Below are 17,895 nucleotides of genomic sequence, written 5' to 3'. Positions count from 1 at the left end.
TTTTTTGTTTTAAATTTGTTATTCTATTTTTCTTTATGATACAAATATAAAATACATTTAAACTTGATTATGAACATGTGCTAAAAAAGTCATAATAAATATATAAACTTGAAATTTTTAGACTGGAGTTTGAGTTATCTCAGTTTATTTGAAATATTATTTTTGTATGAAAATGAGTTACTAGGATTTTTTCAATTAGATAAATAATTAAAAAATATTTATACTTACGATTTTTTTGTATAAATAATCATTTTAATTATTTTGTTGAAATTTTCGGGCTTAGAGACTAGATAGAAAACCTAGTCACAGTGCCCCGATTTATTAAATCTTTTCTTTACTTAGAAATAGCTATGTTGAAATAAAAAAAAAAAAAACTAGAATATAAATATAAAACATTAAAACTCGAAATAATATATATATATATGTATGTATATAAAATATTAGCCAAAATTTTAATAACGCGTGAAATCTATTAGCCAAAATTCTGTAATTCTAAATTCGCATATTATCTTCTTCTTCTTTTTATTATTATTACTTTTCAAACAAAATATTATTTATTGGCTTCTTGTTATCGTAATTTCGTCTACAAAATCACTTTCTTTTCCAAAGTGTTAGCATGAGATTTAGTATCATCAATCTCACTCTCCTCTCTCCCGTATACACTTTTCGGTTTCAAAATTCAATCTTGAAAACTCTCAGCATACCAGTGAAGCGCGAAACTGAGAGAAAATGGAGTCGAACTCTGGGACTGAGAGTAGTTTGAACGGAAGAAACACCGATGACCCTCCAATACGACGGCGCGTGGGGATTCTCTACGATGATAGAATGTGCAAACACGACAACCCAGATGATGATTACCATCCGGAAAACCCGAATCGCATTCGTGTCATTTGGGACAAGCTCAAATCCTCTGGAATTTGTCAAAGGTGATTTTTGTAACCCGTTTGTTTTAGATTTTTTTTTTTTTTTTGCATGTTTCTGGGTGATCAAGTTTGGCATATGAAACTGTGAGATGGTTTGTACGAATTTGAGACCTATGTTTGGATTTTTTTATTTTTTTTTGGGTGGTTGACGGCTGATTCGAAATGGGATTGAAAGAGTGATTTATGACATTTTCTGGAAATTGATTCTTGAGTATTTCTCCAAAGGAGAGTGTTTTTTGTGCTGTGAATTAGATGCTTCTTTGTGATGCAACAGATATTCTGTTGTTTGAAACATAATGTTCATTGCTGTTTTTTTTTTCTTTCGATCTTTGTTTCTGCTTAGTGAATATGTGTCTGCTAAAATCAAATTAGTTCGTGTCATATGTTTTTCTCCTCATTTAGCCTTTCTCGTTCTTCTAAATTCTCACCCCACCCACTCCCTTTTCACCTTTTCTGTAGGCAGTCTGAAATTCAAAAAATTGAAAGCAAAATGAGCCAAAAAGAAGAATGCTTTAACTTTATTATTATTTTGCTGCTCTAAATTTGGTCATCTACTTTATTAAAGATGTAAAATTGCTATCTTTTGGAAGAATTTGTTTATTGATTTTTAGTGAAGCTATGTTTGGCCTCGACATTGAAGTCAATATTTCTGTTTTCAATAAAGAACGGTTGTATCAATGCTTGCTGCTTCCAGATGTGTAGTTTTGGAAGCAAAGGAAGTTGACGATAACTCTTTAGCTTTGGTTCACGCCAAAAGTCACATTGAGTTCATCAAAAATGTTAGTTCTAAATACTCAGGCTCAAGGAGAAAAAGAATGGCTGCAAAATTTAACTCCATTTATTTCAATGATGGATCATCGGAGGCTGCTTGCCTTGCTGCCGGTTCTGTTATAGAGGTATGCATCTTGGGATTGATCTTAGAAGAAATAATCCAAGATTCTTTTATTGTGTAGCTCATACATTGTTCAAATGTGGCAAGAGAATGTAACTAACATATGTGAGAAAGGACAAATCAGTTATCAGTAGATTTGGACCTTCGATTATGTTACAATCTATGATGTTTGAAATTTTATAATGCATCAAATCCGGGTTTTGCACTCAAGTTCCTGTAAACTATCTGAAGCTGAATCTTTTAACTTCTTTATCAACTTGGGTTCAGTTGTTTGATTTTTTCTTTCCTTTTTTTTCTCCCTGTAATGCCGTTCCGCTGTTTCTAGGAAGCTAACTTTGGGATTAGATGCAAGTTTTGTCTTTGTAAATATGAAGTGAGTTTGGGTGGACATCTTGTCCTCTAAATTTCCAAATTTACACCTTTATTTTCATTAATGAATATCATTTGTCATAAAAAAATATATAAATACCTAAGTGGGTTATGCAATTTCATTATATATAGATACTTGTCAGTTATTGCTTTGTCGAGATGTGCATCTCTGGTTACATGAAAACTTTCTGTACCTTTTATGCTCCGTAGGTCGCAGAGAAAGTTGCTAGAGGGGAATTGGATTCTGGATTTGCTATTGTTAGGCCTCCTGGACATCATGCAGAAAAAACTGAACCAATGGGATTTTGTCTTTACAACAATGTCGCTGTTGCTACAAGTTATCTGTTGAATGACAAAGTGAGACCTGGTTTAGATTTTAATGGTTTATTCTTTATTTGTGGACTTTTTGAGAACTTAATGCTTCCTATACTTTTTATCAGTTAGATTCAACTCATTTGAGTCATTCATTAAATACTGTAGCCGGAGTTCGGTATCAGCAAAATTTTGATTGTTGATTGGGACGTACACCATGGAAATGGAACTCAAAAGATGTTCTACAATGATCCTCGAGTGCTTTTCTTCTCTGTACATAGGTTTGTATGCTAAAATTTTCAAAATCAATTTCTGTAATTGTTATCAAAAGCATAGATGTGGAAATGACATACCATATACTGCGCTGATACTTACTATTTCATTATCATCTAATTAGTTATATTTCACAAAAAATTACAGTTATTGACTTGTCCTATCAAGAGCCCTAATCTAAATTGTTGATCTTCACTCTTGGCAATACATTGATATGCATTTTCTTATTCGACCAATATAATCGGCCAATCAGAGATGGATATTTATTATTGCTTAATGTTGTTTCTCGTAATGGTGATATTATTTGAATTTCTGTCTCAATTAGGCATGAGTTCGGAAGTTTCTATCCAGCAAATGATGATGGGTCGTATATCATGATTGGAGAAGGACCAGGTTCTGGATACAACATTAATGTTCCATGGGAGAATGGGGGGTGTGGAGATGCCGACTATCTTGCTGTTTGGGATCATATATTGATTCCTGTTGCCAAGGAGTTCAATCCCGAAATGATAATTATCTCAGCTGGTTTTGATGCAGGTTAACTGAAAAATTGACTCATTCATTTGATGATCTCTTGTAACACTTCTTACTCCTCTTTTCCGCGCTGCTTTCATGTTTTGAAACATTATGCTGAATAAATTGATATTATCAGATTTATCAGCTTGAATGTATATTTGATTTTACAACATAAACGAAGTATACAATGTTCTTGGAATTTTGCATTTGAATTTGAACAAAAGGGGCTTGGGATGTGATTATTGTTACTTTTTACTTTTTATAAGTCAAAATTCTTTTTATTTTAGATAATTGAAGTTCATATTTCTCGCTAACTTAGTAAAAGTGTACGGCACAAATGTGACATTCAAACTTACGCATGGATAAAGGTACTTTTTAAACTCTGTGGTGGGATGTGGGAAAATTAGTCTTCAGTAGTTTTTCACCGTGAGGTATGACAATTTAACATTATCTCTATTGCACATAGAAAACTTCAAGGACCAAAAATTTTCTCTCCCTTTATGGTTTTTAAGTGAATATGGTGACTCATACTGATGTATTTGAAATATGAAGCTACACTTGGTCTAAGCTCGAGTTCTGTTAAGCTCTGGTTAAATGTGTATATGGATAGATTACATTGGTTCTTGCTCGCATTCCTTTATTCATGCAGCTCATGCCACCTGACCAGAGTTGGATTCTTTTCTTGCTCACTTTTTACATCAGAGTTCCTTGATATGATGTGGGATCTTTTATAAATATTGGCAGTTTCATGATTTTGTGCTTGTAATGGTGATTGTACAGCCATAGGTGATCCTCTTGGGGGCTGCCGAGTTAGTCCGTATGGATACTCGATCATGCTTGACAAGGTTAGCACTTGAAGAGTTGTCATCTGAATTAATCAATAAATAGTTCTTTCACACTCTTTCTGTTTAGTCTACTTTCTGAATATTACCACCACTGGATATGAGGTCCGTTGTTTTCTTTTTCTCAGTTTCCCCTGAATGTCGTTTCATATAATTGTAACCTAATATTAAAATGATTAGTTATTTACTTTAAAAGGATTTTTTAGTATTTTTTGAGATGCCTTCTGTAGTTGATGGAGTTTGCGGGAGGGAAAATAGTCATGGCACTTGAAGGAGGATATAATCTGAATTCATTGGCAAATTCAGCCCAAGCTTGTGTCGAAGTATTGCTACAACACAAGCCTATAACTGGGTCCGTGGAGGCTTATCCACTTGAGTCTACTTGGCGTGTGATACAGGCAGTAAGTGTTTGTTGAGATTTTTTTCAAAAAGTAGTTATTGGTTATGAATGTTTTATTTTTAAAACTTTTGATGCTATATCATTATTGTTTTTTTTTTCTTTTTAAGCCCAGGCTTCATGATTTTTTAAAGGTGAAGCTCAACAAATTTCATTTTATCTCAGGTACGCCAGGAATTAAGTGAATATTGGCCTATCCTTGCTGCAAATTTGACTGATACGGTGATAAGCAGGAGAACATCTTTTATTGAGGTAAGACTTTCTTTACCTTCAATGTTGATGATTTCTTTTAAACATTTTGCTGTTGCAGCATCTTAGTCAACTGATGCATTAAGCAAAAATTTCTCTATGTGTTAGCCTATATTAACTTGTTTAATTTTTCTCCCTTTTTTGTCATTATCATTGACATTCTTCAATCATGAACCATAAACTTTTACTTTGATCCTCCACTATCATCATTATAGAGTCGTCTTCTAATGTACTAAATTTTGCAGATCTCAAGCTCTGATTCTGACGTTGAGCATGAGAAGAGTCCGCGCACTGCTACGGCAGAACTTAATTTTGTGAAGGATGTTGTACAACCTTTTTTGAACCTTAAAGTAAATGAAGATGGTCAAGGTAGTAATATGTAAATATCTTTTCCATGTCAAAAAGGTTGCTTATGTAGATGAAATTTACTGTATGTAGATGAAGAAGCTGTTACTATGCCTTCTTGGAGATCAGAACTTTCGAAAATAAATGTTTGGTATGCTGCGTACGGATCAAACATGAATGTGTCAAGGTTTCGCTGCTATATCGAGGGTGGACAGGTAGAGTGCCGCTCCACTTGTTTTGAGCAGTCCCTTTCTTTAGAACTAAAAATGTTTTGCTTGTGTTAGACTCATCATTGTATCTTTAATGGAGCTTCTCATAGGTTGACTTCGTTTTTCATAGTTTGTTTCACATTTTGTGCTTAATTTCCAGACAGAAGGAATGCGAAAACAGTGTGTCGGTGCAATTGACAAAAGCCCGTTCAAAGAGATTATGTGGAAAACTTTCCCTCATCGATTATTCTTTGGCCATGATTATACTGCTACATGGGGTCCCGGAGGTGTTGCTTTTCTTCATCCGAGAAGTAATTTTCAGGAGAAAACTTACACATGTCTGTACAAAATAACGTATGTATTTCCACTTACATGTTAAACCATCTTATATTGATATCGTCAAACCTTCCAAGAGATTTTTACAACTTGCTAGTCCTTATCACTTACAATCTTCAACTGCAATCTGCAAACGCATGTGATAGAGTGCATTTAAGTACTTGATGCTGCAGCTTAATGATGTTTTGCATTCCAGCTTTAAGAGACTGAAATTAAATTCTAATGAGCAAATCATTCGCGGTTTTTGGCTTTTTTGCAGGCTTGAACAGTTTAATGATGTGTTATACCAGGAAAATATTTCCAGCTACGACATGGGTCGGCCCTTATTTGATTTTACTGCTTTGCAAACTATAGAAAACGAGAAGTGCATTTCGGTGGAGTTTGTTAAGGTATGTGGTTTAGTGCCTGTAGGTTACCTAGGTAACTAGGTCAAAATTTATACATACATTCATTACAAACTATTTTCTTAGACTTTTATATGCATGCCGTCCACTAACATATTTGCTTACACCATCAATCTTTCATTCTCTTCGACTCAGAGAGGCTGGTACCATAATGTCCTCTACTTGGGAAAGGAGAACGACGTTCCAATTCTGACAATGACGTTAGTATTTGTACCTTTAATATCTTTTCTGAATCTTTATATTTTATATGTTATCACTAACTTGAACTATTGCAGTTCATTTCTTACATCTATCATATGGTTCTGAATTCAGGTGCACGCTTTCAGATGTTGATAATTTCATATCCGGTGTGTTTCCCATCAATCCACCCAGCAAAGAGTACACAACTACGTGGGTAAAAGGAATGGTAGAAGGAAATCAACTCACAGAAGAGGAAGCCCTGGCATACATAAAGGAAGCATCCACCAGAGCATTGTGATTTCATTTAGTGCCTTACCGGTTAAATTTTTATTCTTGCCTATTTTGTTAGTTTTTGTCAATATTTGAAGTGCCATCATATATAGGATGGACATTGATTTTGGCCAAAATGCATTTTTTCCCTGAATTAGGCCATTTTCTGTCACTGCTGCTTTGACAGTAACATTTTGGATTGTGTAACTTATCCTGTATATTGATGTTGGATTTGAAGTTATGGTAGCATGGCGTATTGGAATGGAAGGTTTCTGTCTCAAAATGAATGCTGTGCCCAATTAAATTTACATTTACTGCTCTACGTTTTACTACTTACAAAGCATTTGTGAATGGATTTCCTTGCTTCTTTATCCCTTTGATCCAAATACAGCATTGGACTCTATTATGGAAAGTGCGGCTAAAAATTCATTCCTAAATAACATGAAACATAAAAGAACTATTACAATCAATAAAGAAACCAGAGACTGATTGATGGTTGCGACTGTTCCTCCTCTTTCGTAAAATTTGCTAGTTGAGATCTAAATGGATATTTTCTTCAAGAACTTGATAATGTATATTTAATTACATAAAGAATCTGGCAAATAATCCCTATACAGTGTCTTTATATATGTGTGGTGAAAAAAAATGAATTGCACATCTGCTATCCTAAACTTACATCTGGCAACTGTCTACAAGAAATCTTGAATAACATAGCTGAGACTTCCTTCATACTAGGCCTTGAATGAGGACTCTCGGCAGTGCACCGTAGCCCAATTTTGAGCAATTCACTCATCTCTTCTACTCCTTCTTCAAGCCCTGATATCAACTTAAATACGTTTTTTTCTTCTCCCACAACCCTGTTAGCCCATTCAATCAAACTCTCTTCGCCACCATCAATGGCCTGTCTTCCAGTTGCTAGCTCCATTACCAGAACTCCATAGCTATAAACGTCACCTTTTGTCGTTGCTTGCCATGTCTGCCCATATTCAGGTGCAACATATCCTACAGTTCCTGCCACCATTGTGCTCACATGAGTACCTCCAGCATCCACCACTCGTGCTAGCCCAAAATCCGTGACACAAGCCTTTCCTTTCTTATCAAGAAGCACATTACTAGCTTTAACATCTCTATGAAGTACGCTAGGGTAACACTCGTGGTGTAGAAAGACTAATGCTCGTGCTACATCAAGTGCTACATCGATACGACACTTCCAGTTGAGACTTACGCGATCTGCTATGAGATTTTCGAGACTTCCCCCTTCCATGTACTCGTAGACAAGTAATTTCTCCATCCCATTTAGGCACCAACCGTATAGTGTGACAAGATTTGGATGTGGCCACCCGAATCCGTTTCCACTCAACAGCTCCATTTCAGCTCTAAATTCTTTTTCACCTCCCAGACCATCAGTTCTTAGTTTCTTTATTGCTACTTCCCTGCCATCAGGTAATTTTCCTCGATAAACGACTCCAGATCCCCCTCTACCAATGATTCTGTCATTTGAAAAGCTTTGAGTAGCCTTCACGATGTCATAATGTGTGAATGCCCTTTTATCCAGCTGGATAACTTTTACCATGTTTGATTGTGAAGATGAACTTGAGCTCGCGAATTCAGTTTGATCATTTGAATCACGAGACAGATATTTTGATTTGTTAATTGAGCTTCTCACAAGGCTGCAAACCATAAGTGATGCACAAACTAAAAAAGTAAGAGTAAGAGCAAAAGCCGTCAAAAATGAACTTTGACCTCTATTCTTCTCATCTCTTACCTTCGCGCTTTCTAATGTTTGATTAGTGGCATTTTCAATGAATGACGGGAGACGTAAAAGAGGATCACCACGAAACGACCATTTATCAAAAGTTGCAAGTTGACCTGTATATGGTATGAAACCAGCTATATGTGGATTGTAGGATAAGTTAAACCGGTTCAAATCACTCAAATTGCTGAAGCTAGCAGGAAATTCACCCGAGAAATTGTTATACGAAAAATCCAGGTCCTGTAAACACTTGATGTTGCCAATCTGCCAGGGAATTTCTCCAGAGAAGGCATTTCTTGAAACATTGAGGACTACTAGAGGCAAGTGTTCAATCTCCGAAGGAAGTTTTCCACTGAATTGATTGAATCCAAAATTCAGCACACTGAAATTGATCATATTTCCAATCTCAGCTGGGATTTCACCAGATAACTGATTGCCACTGAGCTGGATATAACCCGATATCTGAATAGCCCGAATCTTGGAACCTGGCAAGCAGATTGAAAATAGGCCATACCCTTTTAACAGCTTATCCCAAAGGTCTCTACAACTTTTTCTTGTAAGAAGTTTGTATACGAAGCTAAAAGGAGGATAATCTGCGGGAATCCACCTCTTCATAGCGATGCATTCACCCGAGCCAGCAGCGATCTGATCATCATTTTGCCTATTGAACAGAAAAGTAGGTGTCACATTCATGCCAATTCTTGTCAACTGAGGTGGGATCCGGCCTGAAAGTTGGTTATCTGCAAGATTTAGCCATAACAAGCTGCCACAGTTACCTATTTCTTGCGGGATTTCGCCGGTTAAAGAATTGTTGGCAAGCATCAGCCACAGAAGGGAGTTTAAATTTCCTAAACTCGGAGGGATTGAGCCATTTAACTTGTTGTAGGAAAGATCAAGAGCTTGAAGTCCTGTAAGATTTCCATACTCGAATGGTATATTTCCAGTGAACTGATTATGTGCAAGAATCAAGAACTTTAAACTTGCCATTTGAGAAATTCCAACTGGCAATGACCCTGAGAAATTGTTGAAACTCAAGTCCAATCTAGCAATTTGGGACAGATTAAGAATCCCAGAAGAGTATATTCCTCCGGTGTATGAATTATAATGCAACAGGAGAAATTTCACTTGAGTCAATTTCCCAAATATCTTTTGTATATCTCGTCCAAATCTGTTTCTGCCTAAATCAAGAAACTCCAAGTTTCTTAGGTCGATTAAAGTTTCCGGTATATCTCTTGAAAAGTCGTTATTACCCAAGTAAAGTGCTTTCAGATTGTGCAATGACCCTATTTCTTTCGGAATTTGCCCATTAAACTTGTTCCCCCATAAAGTTAACACCTCCAAATTCTTGCAGTTTGAAATTTCTGCAGGAAATTCTCCATAAAACCCATTTTCAGAGAAATCCAAGACTCGAAGGCTGCAATTCTTGGTGAAAAAGAAAGCGGGAATTCGGCCTGAAAATCTGTTTTTTGCCAGTGAAAACTCTTCAATACGATCAAATCCAGGCGGTATATCTCCCTCCAAATTATTTATACTCAAGTCAAGAAACTTCAAATTCTGACACTTTACAAATATTGCCTTCACGTCGCCTGTGATATTATTACTAGAAACATTTGCAACTATCAAATTTTCGCAATTTCTTGGTACAGTTACCATAATATCAACCTCAATTCTATTAATGGACAGATCAAGAACCTCCAAATTACTAAGTCCGGTCAAGTTTAGCTCCCCACCAATGATGTTATGTGACAAATTCAAAAACCTGAGATTCTCACACTGGCCTAAATCTTCGGGTATGGCCCCGCCTATTGTGTTTCCTGATAAATCGAGATACATTAGTTTGGTTAAAGCAGAGAAGTTATTAAAGACTTCTCCATTAATACGGCTTTGGAAAAGGTCGATGCCAACCACACGATTCATGGTTTCATTGCAAGAAATTCCTGGCCAAATGCAAGGTGATGAATCTTTTGGATTCCATTTCCTGTATTTCCCTTGATTTGCAATGACTGGATTTTCTTGCTCCAGAAATGATCTGAGCTGTAACAGAACTTGCTTATCTGTCTCTAGTGAATCTCCAAGAACGAGTTTTCCTGTGATTTTCAGACAGAACAAAAAAGTTTTAGCCCAAATGATATCCTTGGAAAACCCACAAAAATTAAAAGAAGGAAAAAATAGTTTTCATGCAGAATCAGCACTGGAAATTACAAAAACTCATCGCCAAATGTTGCCGAACGCGTAAGTACCATATAAATGCAACTTTTAACACCTTCAATTGCTCATCCTAAATTCTCTGCGAAAATTATCTACGGTTGAATCCCAGAAAGAAGTTTAATATTCAAAAAAAGTGACAAGTACCTCCAATGAGAATCAACAAACACAGAGAAGCCAAATGAAACAGAAAATGAACGTTTTCTTCTTCCGACATCATAAATTAAACTCGGTCTGGTTCTTTCTCCAACTGGGATTCTTCAGCAACGTTACTGGGATTTCATGCACGAGGCAATATAATTAACCAAGAAAAAACTTAAAATTATGAAAAACAAGGGGTTTCAGGCCAGTCGAATCTATGTATGATATCGTGTGGAAAAGTAACGTAGACCAGTTGCATGCACACGAGTTATTTTGTTTTCTTGGCAGCACTTTTTGATTGGAATCAAAGTCTACGAAAAAATATAATTGAATGGAGTCGCAAGTTTAGACAAATATGGACTGATGTGTTGTACAATGTTGATTATCCTTATTTTTGTGCTAGACGACAAATAGTGCTTTTGATTTCGCAGCCTCGGGGAAATACCAAAACATGGCGGCCGCCCAGGTAGACCAGGTTTCCGTGTTCTTCTAGGCTAACTTTGAAATAAAACATTTCCTAGAAAAAGGGAAACAATTAAGAAATTCGGAGAAATTTTGTGTACTTTTTTTTTTTTTTTGTCATACTTTTTTTTTTTTTTGTCATACAAATATGTGGTGGGATCATTTTAATTTTTTATATATATTCATATAACTATCGATTTTGGTCCCATAAATATCATCCAACAGTTGATTTTGGTGCTGGTAGTCTAATTACTATTATACTTTTCTCGATTTAATACACCTTGATATAACTCTACAATCATGAATATCCGTCTTTGTAGTATGAAACAACGCTCTAAAAAAACTCACATCCGTATTTGAAGTCGTGCACTTGATTAATGGAAAACCTATTTCAAAATTATTTAATTTTTTAAAAGAGTTTTCTTTTTAATATTTCGGAAATATTTGGTCACTTTTTTTAAGATTTCAAAACATTACTGAGACTTTGAGAAAAAATATATATAAATTTTTTTCAAGTGGATTTTATAAAACACCATTTTGGTGCAACTTTTTCCCACCCAATGAAGGCTGCCATATTTTGCCAAAATAACGCAGCCCCTCCTCAGCGCCAATTTGACGCGGAGGTTTGCGTTTTTTTTTTATATTTGTATTAAAAATTATAAATACTATTTAAATAATAGCATGATATTTATTTTATTATTTTATTAATTAAATATTTAATCATATAAATTTAAAAATAATAATTAGTGTTTTTTAAAATATTTATTTATTTATGTTAATTATTATTAATTAAGGAATAATTTAATTTAATGATTTATAATTAATAATTTTAATATATAATTTATATTAATATTATATATAATTTAAATTATATTATATAATTAAATTATAAACTTAAATATTATTATTTAAATTTATTAATAATAAAACCTTAGTCATAATTAAAAATATATTAAATGAAATATAATAATTAATATATGTAAAATAAAATAAATATTTCGAGAATATTCTTTTTGTTGTAAAATTTGTAGTAAATGAGTTGGAGATGAATGTTATATTTGGTGCATAAATCGCACTATTTTAGCTTAAAAATTGTACTAAAATAAATTTTGTGGTTGGAGATGGTCTCGATACGTTTGTTTAGAACAATAGCATGCAAGTTGGGCTTTGTCAATATGAGCTTGGAGACCAAGAGTTTCTTAAAATATCTATTGGGTTGAAATATATGTCAAATTTAATTAATGCTGGAATTGGAATTTGTACTCAAATTTGAGCGTGTGTTAAGTACTATATAAATTATGTTTTTTGATTTTTTTATTTAAAAACTTTAACTAAATTAAATATTCAAAATTAGTGGGTGAATTACTCTATCTCAATAAAATTATAATGTGTGTGGTCGAATGGCATTAACACAATGACAAAAACTTGTGTGAGACGATCTCATGGGTCGTATTTTGTGAGACAGATCTCTTATTTGGGTCATCCATGAAAAAAAAATTACTTCTTATGTTAGAGTATTACTTTTTATTTTGAATATTGATAGGGTTGATCCGTCTCACAGATAAAGACTCGTGAGATCGTCTCACAAGATACCTAATCTAACACAAGGGAAAACTAGCATGGTCATATATTTACTTTTCGTCATTTTTAATTGTGCAATTAATGAGAAGACTACATCATGTTAAATTACATAAATGAAGGACTAAATCAAGAAAATTAAAAAAAAAAAAAACTAGGGTCTGAATCGAAAAAATGTGATAATATCGGGATTAAATATGGAATTACCCTTATATATCACAATAATCTTTGACATAAATAAAATATTTTTTTGGGTACAAACAGTAATAATAAATTTATTTTTCTGACCAAAAAATTATAGCAACTTTTTAAATTTTGCATAATATGAGTAAAAATCATTAAAAACATGTGTAAACAAGAGTATAGCAAATTCATGGACCAAAATTAAATGCAAAAGTCATTAAATTCCACAAAAATAATAAATACAAATGAAAATAATTTAATTTTTTAACTTAATTAATGGACTAAAGACATAATGATAAAGACGGACCACATTGCATGAAATCTAACTTGCACATTAAAAACGAGACTGACTAAAACTCTTGTGACAACACATTTGATGTAACATAACAAAATAAAATATTAGATCAATTCTATTAATGAAGATATCGTCAAACATGAGTTTCTATTGGGTGCAATAATTGTCTCTGCTTGGTATAGCAATCGAATCGTGGTGCTTGTGCTGCTGTGCTGTTTAAAAGATTTGAGTTGCACTATTACTACTAGCTATAACTTTTGGTAAAGCGGCAAGCGCTCGGTCCTACAATTGGTATCAGAGACAAGGTCACGGGTTCGATTCTCATTGATTGCAAGGAGTGCAATTATTGGGAGGGAGATTGTTGGGTGCAATAATTGTCCCTGCTTGGTAAAGCAATCGAATCGTGGTTCTTGTGCTGTTGTGCGGTTTAAAAGATTTGAGTTGCACCATTACTACTAGCTATAACTTTTGGTAAAACGGCAAGTGCTCGGTCCTACAGTTTCTATGTTGTTTTTATAATTTTGATGTTTGAATTTGAGCTTATGTCGTGAATTATGGACCTCATGTTTAAATTCGATACTATCTTCAGTTTTTATTCTTATTTTTATTTTTTAATTATTAATAAATAAAAAAATAGCTTAATTGAAACTCGTAATTGATTTAAATAAACAGCATGAAAATATATTTAGAAACTATTAACATTAATACGACTTTTGGAATACGAAATTATAGTTTAAGAAAAAACTTTAAATTTTTTTTTAAAAAAAGCTTATCTCCAATAATTAATATATCAATATCCTCACACTATTCGGTTGCAACTTGCACACACGTAATGAATGCAATGGATGTGGAGTGAGTAGACCACACTCCAAATGGTGATGAATAGGGATGTAAATGAACCAAATCGTTTGTGAGCTATTCGAAACTCGATTCGATAAAAGCTAGTTTGAGCTCGTTTAACTGAGGCTCGTTAAGATAAACAAACCAAATTCAAGCTTTACAGTATTCGGCTCGTTAGCTCGTGAACATGTTCGTTGGTAAGTTCATGAGTAATATTTTAGATGAAAAAATAATATTTTTGATATTTGATTTATTGATTTTGCATATTATTTATGAAATATATAGAAAAATCTATTAAATTTATTTATTATAATAAATTTACAAATTTTAATAAGAATAATATATTTTTTTAAAAAATATAATTTACTTTTTAATTAATTTAATGAAAATTTAAATGTAAAATTCATATTTATTAAGCTTGTTTAAGCTCGATAAAGGCTTGAATAAGCTCGTGAGCCATGCATATATTCGTTAAATAAAGCTCGAGTTCGGCTCGATTATAAACGAACCAAGCTCAAACATTCAAGATGTTAGAGTAGATGCCCGTCGAGCCAAGTGTTGGTCGAGTGTTCACAATGAAACTCTATGTATAAACGATCTTTATTTTAATAATATTTGAAATTATTATTTTGGCACTTCTTTATCTGTATACCCATGCTAGTTGCATATATAAAGTCCTTGAATATATAAATAGTAGAAAGAATATGAGATGCTCATATGATGAGTATCATGAAACACATATTTGGAATACTGTATATTCTAAACAGTTCTTAGTCGATTCAGCCGCCGCTAAGAAGGATATAGGCCGCTCGAGTTAGAGACTAGTATTTGCGATGTGAGTACCATGTTTCATTGGTAGGGGACATTGTGATGTCCGAGCATGCAGATAGATGCTCCTGGTAGAATGCACTGAACAACCCTCCATAAAGGACTTTCCAAGTGGTTCTCACTTATCGAGTGGAAACGTCCTAGTTTATGGTTGTACACCATCAGTCCTTATGATCCGGGACAACATTGAGACTCTATGTGCTAGAATTACACTTTGACTTGTTTACCGACTCTCATGGGGTCATCAGGTGGCAAGGTTGGGTGTTCTGTCGAAACATATAGGAGTCGATGCATTGTAGTCGGGGATTCACCGCTTACCTTCGGGTATGGATATCCTATGTGTTCTCATGTGTACGTAGGTTGAAATCTCTGATCAGAGTATGGTGGTAATTATGAAAGGGGTTTCATAGATTACACCATCGATGCAACTACGACATGACACATAGTATCGATTCATTGACAACTCTCGATAAACCAATGGTTGTCGAATCGGTCGGGATATATGAGTTGAAGGGACCGTACTGTACGCTAACCATAATTGAATGGTTCTTGCAGGCACTATCATTTGATACCTAGGGAATCATGTAAGCGATGCTGCTAGGCGTTTAACATGATTCGTTGGGTACTATCAGACTTGAGTTCTGACGTTCTTATTATCAAAGAGTTGATAATTAAGAATGGAGCAACTGGGTATGCTCATATAAGGACATGTTTAGTCCGAATCACATGGAGATGTGAACCTACGGGTAGTTGTATCAATGAACCATTGAGGGCCACATAAGTACTAGCTTTCTAGATCCCGTTGAGAAGTAAAATTGTTCAATGTGTTGAACGGCTTGTAAATGAGTTTATAAGCATAAATAAAATAGAAGTATGACTTCTATGAGAGAAATGTGACTTTTAATTTGTGGAAGTGTTCCTAGATTAAAAGTTGGCCAAATAAATAATGTATTTGAAAATTGTGATTTTCATAAACATTATTATGGACTAAATTAAATTAATTCAAGTGTTGAATTAATTAAACATTAGTGGACCTAGTAGAGTCCAAATAATTAAATTAATTCAAGTGTTGGATTAGTTAAACAATATTGGGCCTTGTAGAGCCCAATTAGAAATAATTATTCAACTAGTGATTTGAGTGAATTCAAGTAATGTTTATTAGTCTCAAATATGTTTGAGATAATTAAAATAAGTCCATGGATTTTTAATTGTTAAAAATCAAATAAGACTTGCATGCATGGGAGGTGAAAAGTTGGGAGACAAATTTTGCAACATCCAAGGCATGACATGCCTTTGGAATTCACACCTTTTTCCCACAACCAAGACTAGTCTTCTCTCCTCCTATTTTTGAAGGGGCATGGCCGAAACTTGCATAGAGGATTCTCCAAGTTTTTCTCTCATTTTTCTTCTTCAATAGTTGAGGAAAGAAAACACTTCTCAAAGAAAAATGCTCTAATTTTTCTAGTGCAAAATTAGAGTGGTTCTAGCTTGTTGGTGGTGAGCTTAATATTTGAGCAAGGTGGGCTCAAAGAGAAGCTTGAAGATTGTCTTGCCATTCAAGAGCTAAGGTGTTTACACCTTAGTTGGAGCCATCATCAATCTTTTAAGATTGATAGGTACATTTCTATAAACACCCTATGTATGACATTTTTGGTGTTTTGTATTTGCTACACATCTAGTATGAGGTGTTCGAATTTTTCATCTTGAAAAACAAATTTTGAAACTTCCGTTGCGCATTCGGGCACCTAAAATCGATCCATTTCACAAGAGTTCGGCTCGGCTCGACTCGATTACATCCCTAGTGATGAAACATGAAAATTGATCTTCCATTAACTATATTTTTATCTCGGGGCTTTAAATCACTATTTTTCAAGAAAATTCGACATTTTTTTTTTACATATGACAATATAATCATCCAAAATTGGGTGCAAATTGTCGGCAAAGTCATCCAGTCAAATAAGTTGACGCATATTTAAAACGATTGTTAGAATGGGGGAAAAGAATTTTGAAACGGAAGGATGCGTTCAGACGAAGAATTGCATCTATAAATATATGCATTTATTCATAATTCAAGTATCTCTTTTTCGAGTTTAATCTTATAAGCATTAGAGTGCTTAGTTCTATAATATTTGTGAGATGTTTTGTTCTCCTGTATTAAAAGAGTGTGTTCTATTTGAAAATACAGTGAGTGAGTTGTACATCATAAAATATTATAGTGTAAATCTTTTCATCTTGTCCGTGATTTTTACCATAATAATTTTTAGATGTTTTCCACGTAAATCTCAGTGTCTAATTTATTCTTTATTTTCATATTTATTATCTCAAATTACCGTACGTGAGACCAACACAAAACAAGAAACAAATAGATATTGATTAATTATTTAAGCTATATTGATATCATATTCTCAAAATATTTTTTTAACGTCGACTCTAATTATTTTTCCACTATTCTTCGACTGATCAATTTATGTCAAGATTAATTTAATCGATCGTTAACATAAATTTGAAACAGTTTCAAATGTCAAACTGACCCTAACATTATGCATATAAGATTATCTATATTAAATTTGCTAAGTCTGTGGTCATTACGTATCTTCAATGTCAAATAGAATTGAGACAAAGACATGATTAATGTAATTATTACATGCAACTTTCGAATGATAACCAAGTACGTGCACTTTTAGAAAGTGGATAACAATATAAAGCAAGAGGTCACTCCCTCTTGGTTAGTTCGATCTTGGGTGTGGGGCAGTGTCCACACCCCATATGAATGGTGAGATTCCACCTCATGGGAAAAAAAAATTTAAAAAAAAAAAATTGGGTCAGAAAAAATTCCGGTCTTTGGATGGAATAATCCCTCTATCTTCTCCGTTCGAGTTCGTAAGATTTGTTCAATATGATTTATTTAATTAATTTATTACGTTGATTTCGTAAATGTAACCCAAAATACACCCAAAAAAACAAAAAAAAAGAGGACTGCAAATTCTAATTTTTTTTGTTTTTATAAAAAAGATCCCCACCAACGTCCAATCGCACTTTTAAACAGCACAAAACAAACCAAAAAAGAAGCAAAAAAAAATAATAACAAAGAAG

The 17,895-nt window shown here is 33.8% G+C and overlaps 2 protein-coding genes across 4 annotated transcripts; one reads left to right on the top strand and one right to left on the bottom strand.

The window, feature by feature from the left end:
* The first annotated feature begins 577 nt into the window (after window positions 1-577).
* On the top strand, window positions 578-6,763 carry LOC142542345 (histone deacetylase 5-like). 3 transcript variants are annotated; one of them, XM_075648938.1, is made up of 14 exons: window positions 578-926; window positions 1,618-1,819; window positions 2,395-2,541; window positions 2,665-2,777; window positions 3,095-3,306; window positions 4,066-4,130; window positions 4,358-4,528; window positions 4,690-4,776; window positions 5,019-5,142; window positions 5,212-5,333; window positions 5,488-5,681; window positions 5,923-6,052; window positions 6,203-6,267; window positions 6,380-6,763. In XM_075648938.1, the coding sequence occupies exons 1-14, from the start codon at window positions 730-732 to the stop codon at window positions 6,543-6,545; spliced, it is 1,995 nt and encodes a 664-aa protein (XP_075505053.1). In that variant the 5' UTR covers window positions 578-729; the 3' UTR covers window positions 6,546-6,763. The 3 variants fall into 3 exon arrangements, with proteins under 3 accessions (XP_075505053.1, XP_075505052.1, XP_075505054.1); XM_075648937.1 differs by having other exon boundaries at window positions 1,588-1,819; XM_075648939.1 differs by having other exon boundaries at window positions 593-926; window positions 1,722-1,819.
* A 294-nt stretch (window positions 6,764-7,057) lies between these two features.
* LOC142542344 (putative LRR receptor-like serine/threonine-protein kinase At1g74360) lies at window positions 7,058-10,960 on the bottom strand. The gene is made up of 2 exons (XM_075648936.1): window positions 10,623-10,960; window positions 7,058-10,357 (listed from the first exon to the last, which is right to left on the bottom strand). The coding sequence occupies exons 1-2, from the start codon at window positions 10,693-10,695 to the stop codon at window positions 7,179-7,181; spliced, it is 3,252 nt and encodes a 1,083-aa protein (XP_075505051.1). The 5' UTR covers window positions 10,696-10,960; the 3' UTR covers window positions 7,058-7,178.
* Between the last annotated feature and the right edge of the window lie 6,935 nt (window positions 10,961-17,895).

The sequence above is a fragment of the Primulina tabacum genome, chromosome 4 (genome assembly GCF_025594145.1).
Source record: "Primulina tabacum isolate GXHZ01 chromosome 4, ASM2559414v2, whole genome shotgun sequence".
NCBI classification, from domain to species: Eukaryota; Viridiplantae; Streptophyta; class Magnoliopsida; order Lamiales; family Gesneriaceae; genus Primulina; species Primulina tabacum.
Note: the sequence above shows the minus strand (reverse complement) of the source record. Positions and strands in the feature narration are given on the sequence as shown.

Excerpts from the sequence above, each read along its gene's own strand:
- LOC142542345 (XM_075648937.1), top strand. The coding sequence starts at position 730 with ATGGAGTCGAACTCTGGGACTGAGAGTAGTTTGAACGGAAGAAACACC. Across the intron at positions 5,143-5,211 it reads AGTAAATGAAGATGGTCAAG|ATGAAGAAGCTGTTACTATG; the intron begins GTAGTAATATGT and ends TACTGTATGTAG. Across the intron at positions 5,682-5,922 it reads ACATGTCTGTACAAAATAAC|GCTTGAACAGTTTAATGATG; the intron begins GTATGTATTTCC and ends GCTTTTTTGCAG.
- LOC142542344 (XM_075648936.1), bottom strand. The coding sequence starts at position 10,695 with ATGATGTCGGAAGAAGAAAACGTTCATTTTCTGTTTCATTTGGCTTCT. Across the intron at positions 10,358-10,622 it reads TTTGTTGATTCTCATTGGAG|GAAAACTCGTTCTTGGAGAT; the intron begins GTACTTGTCACT and ends TGAAAATCACAG.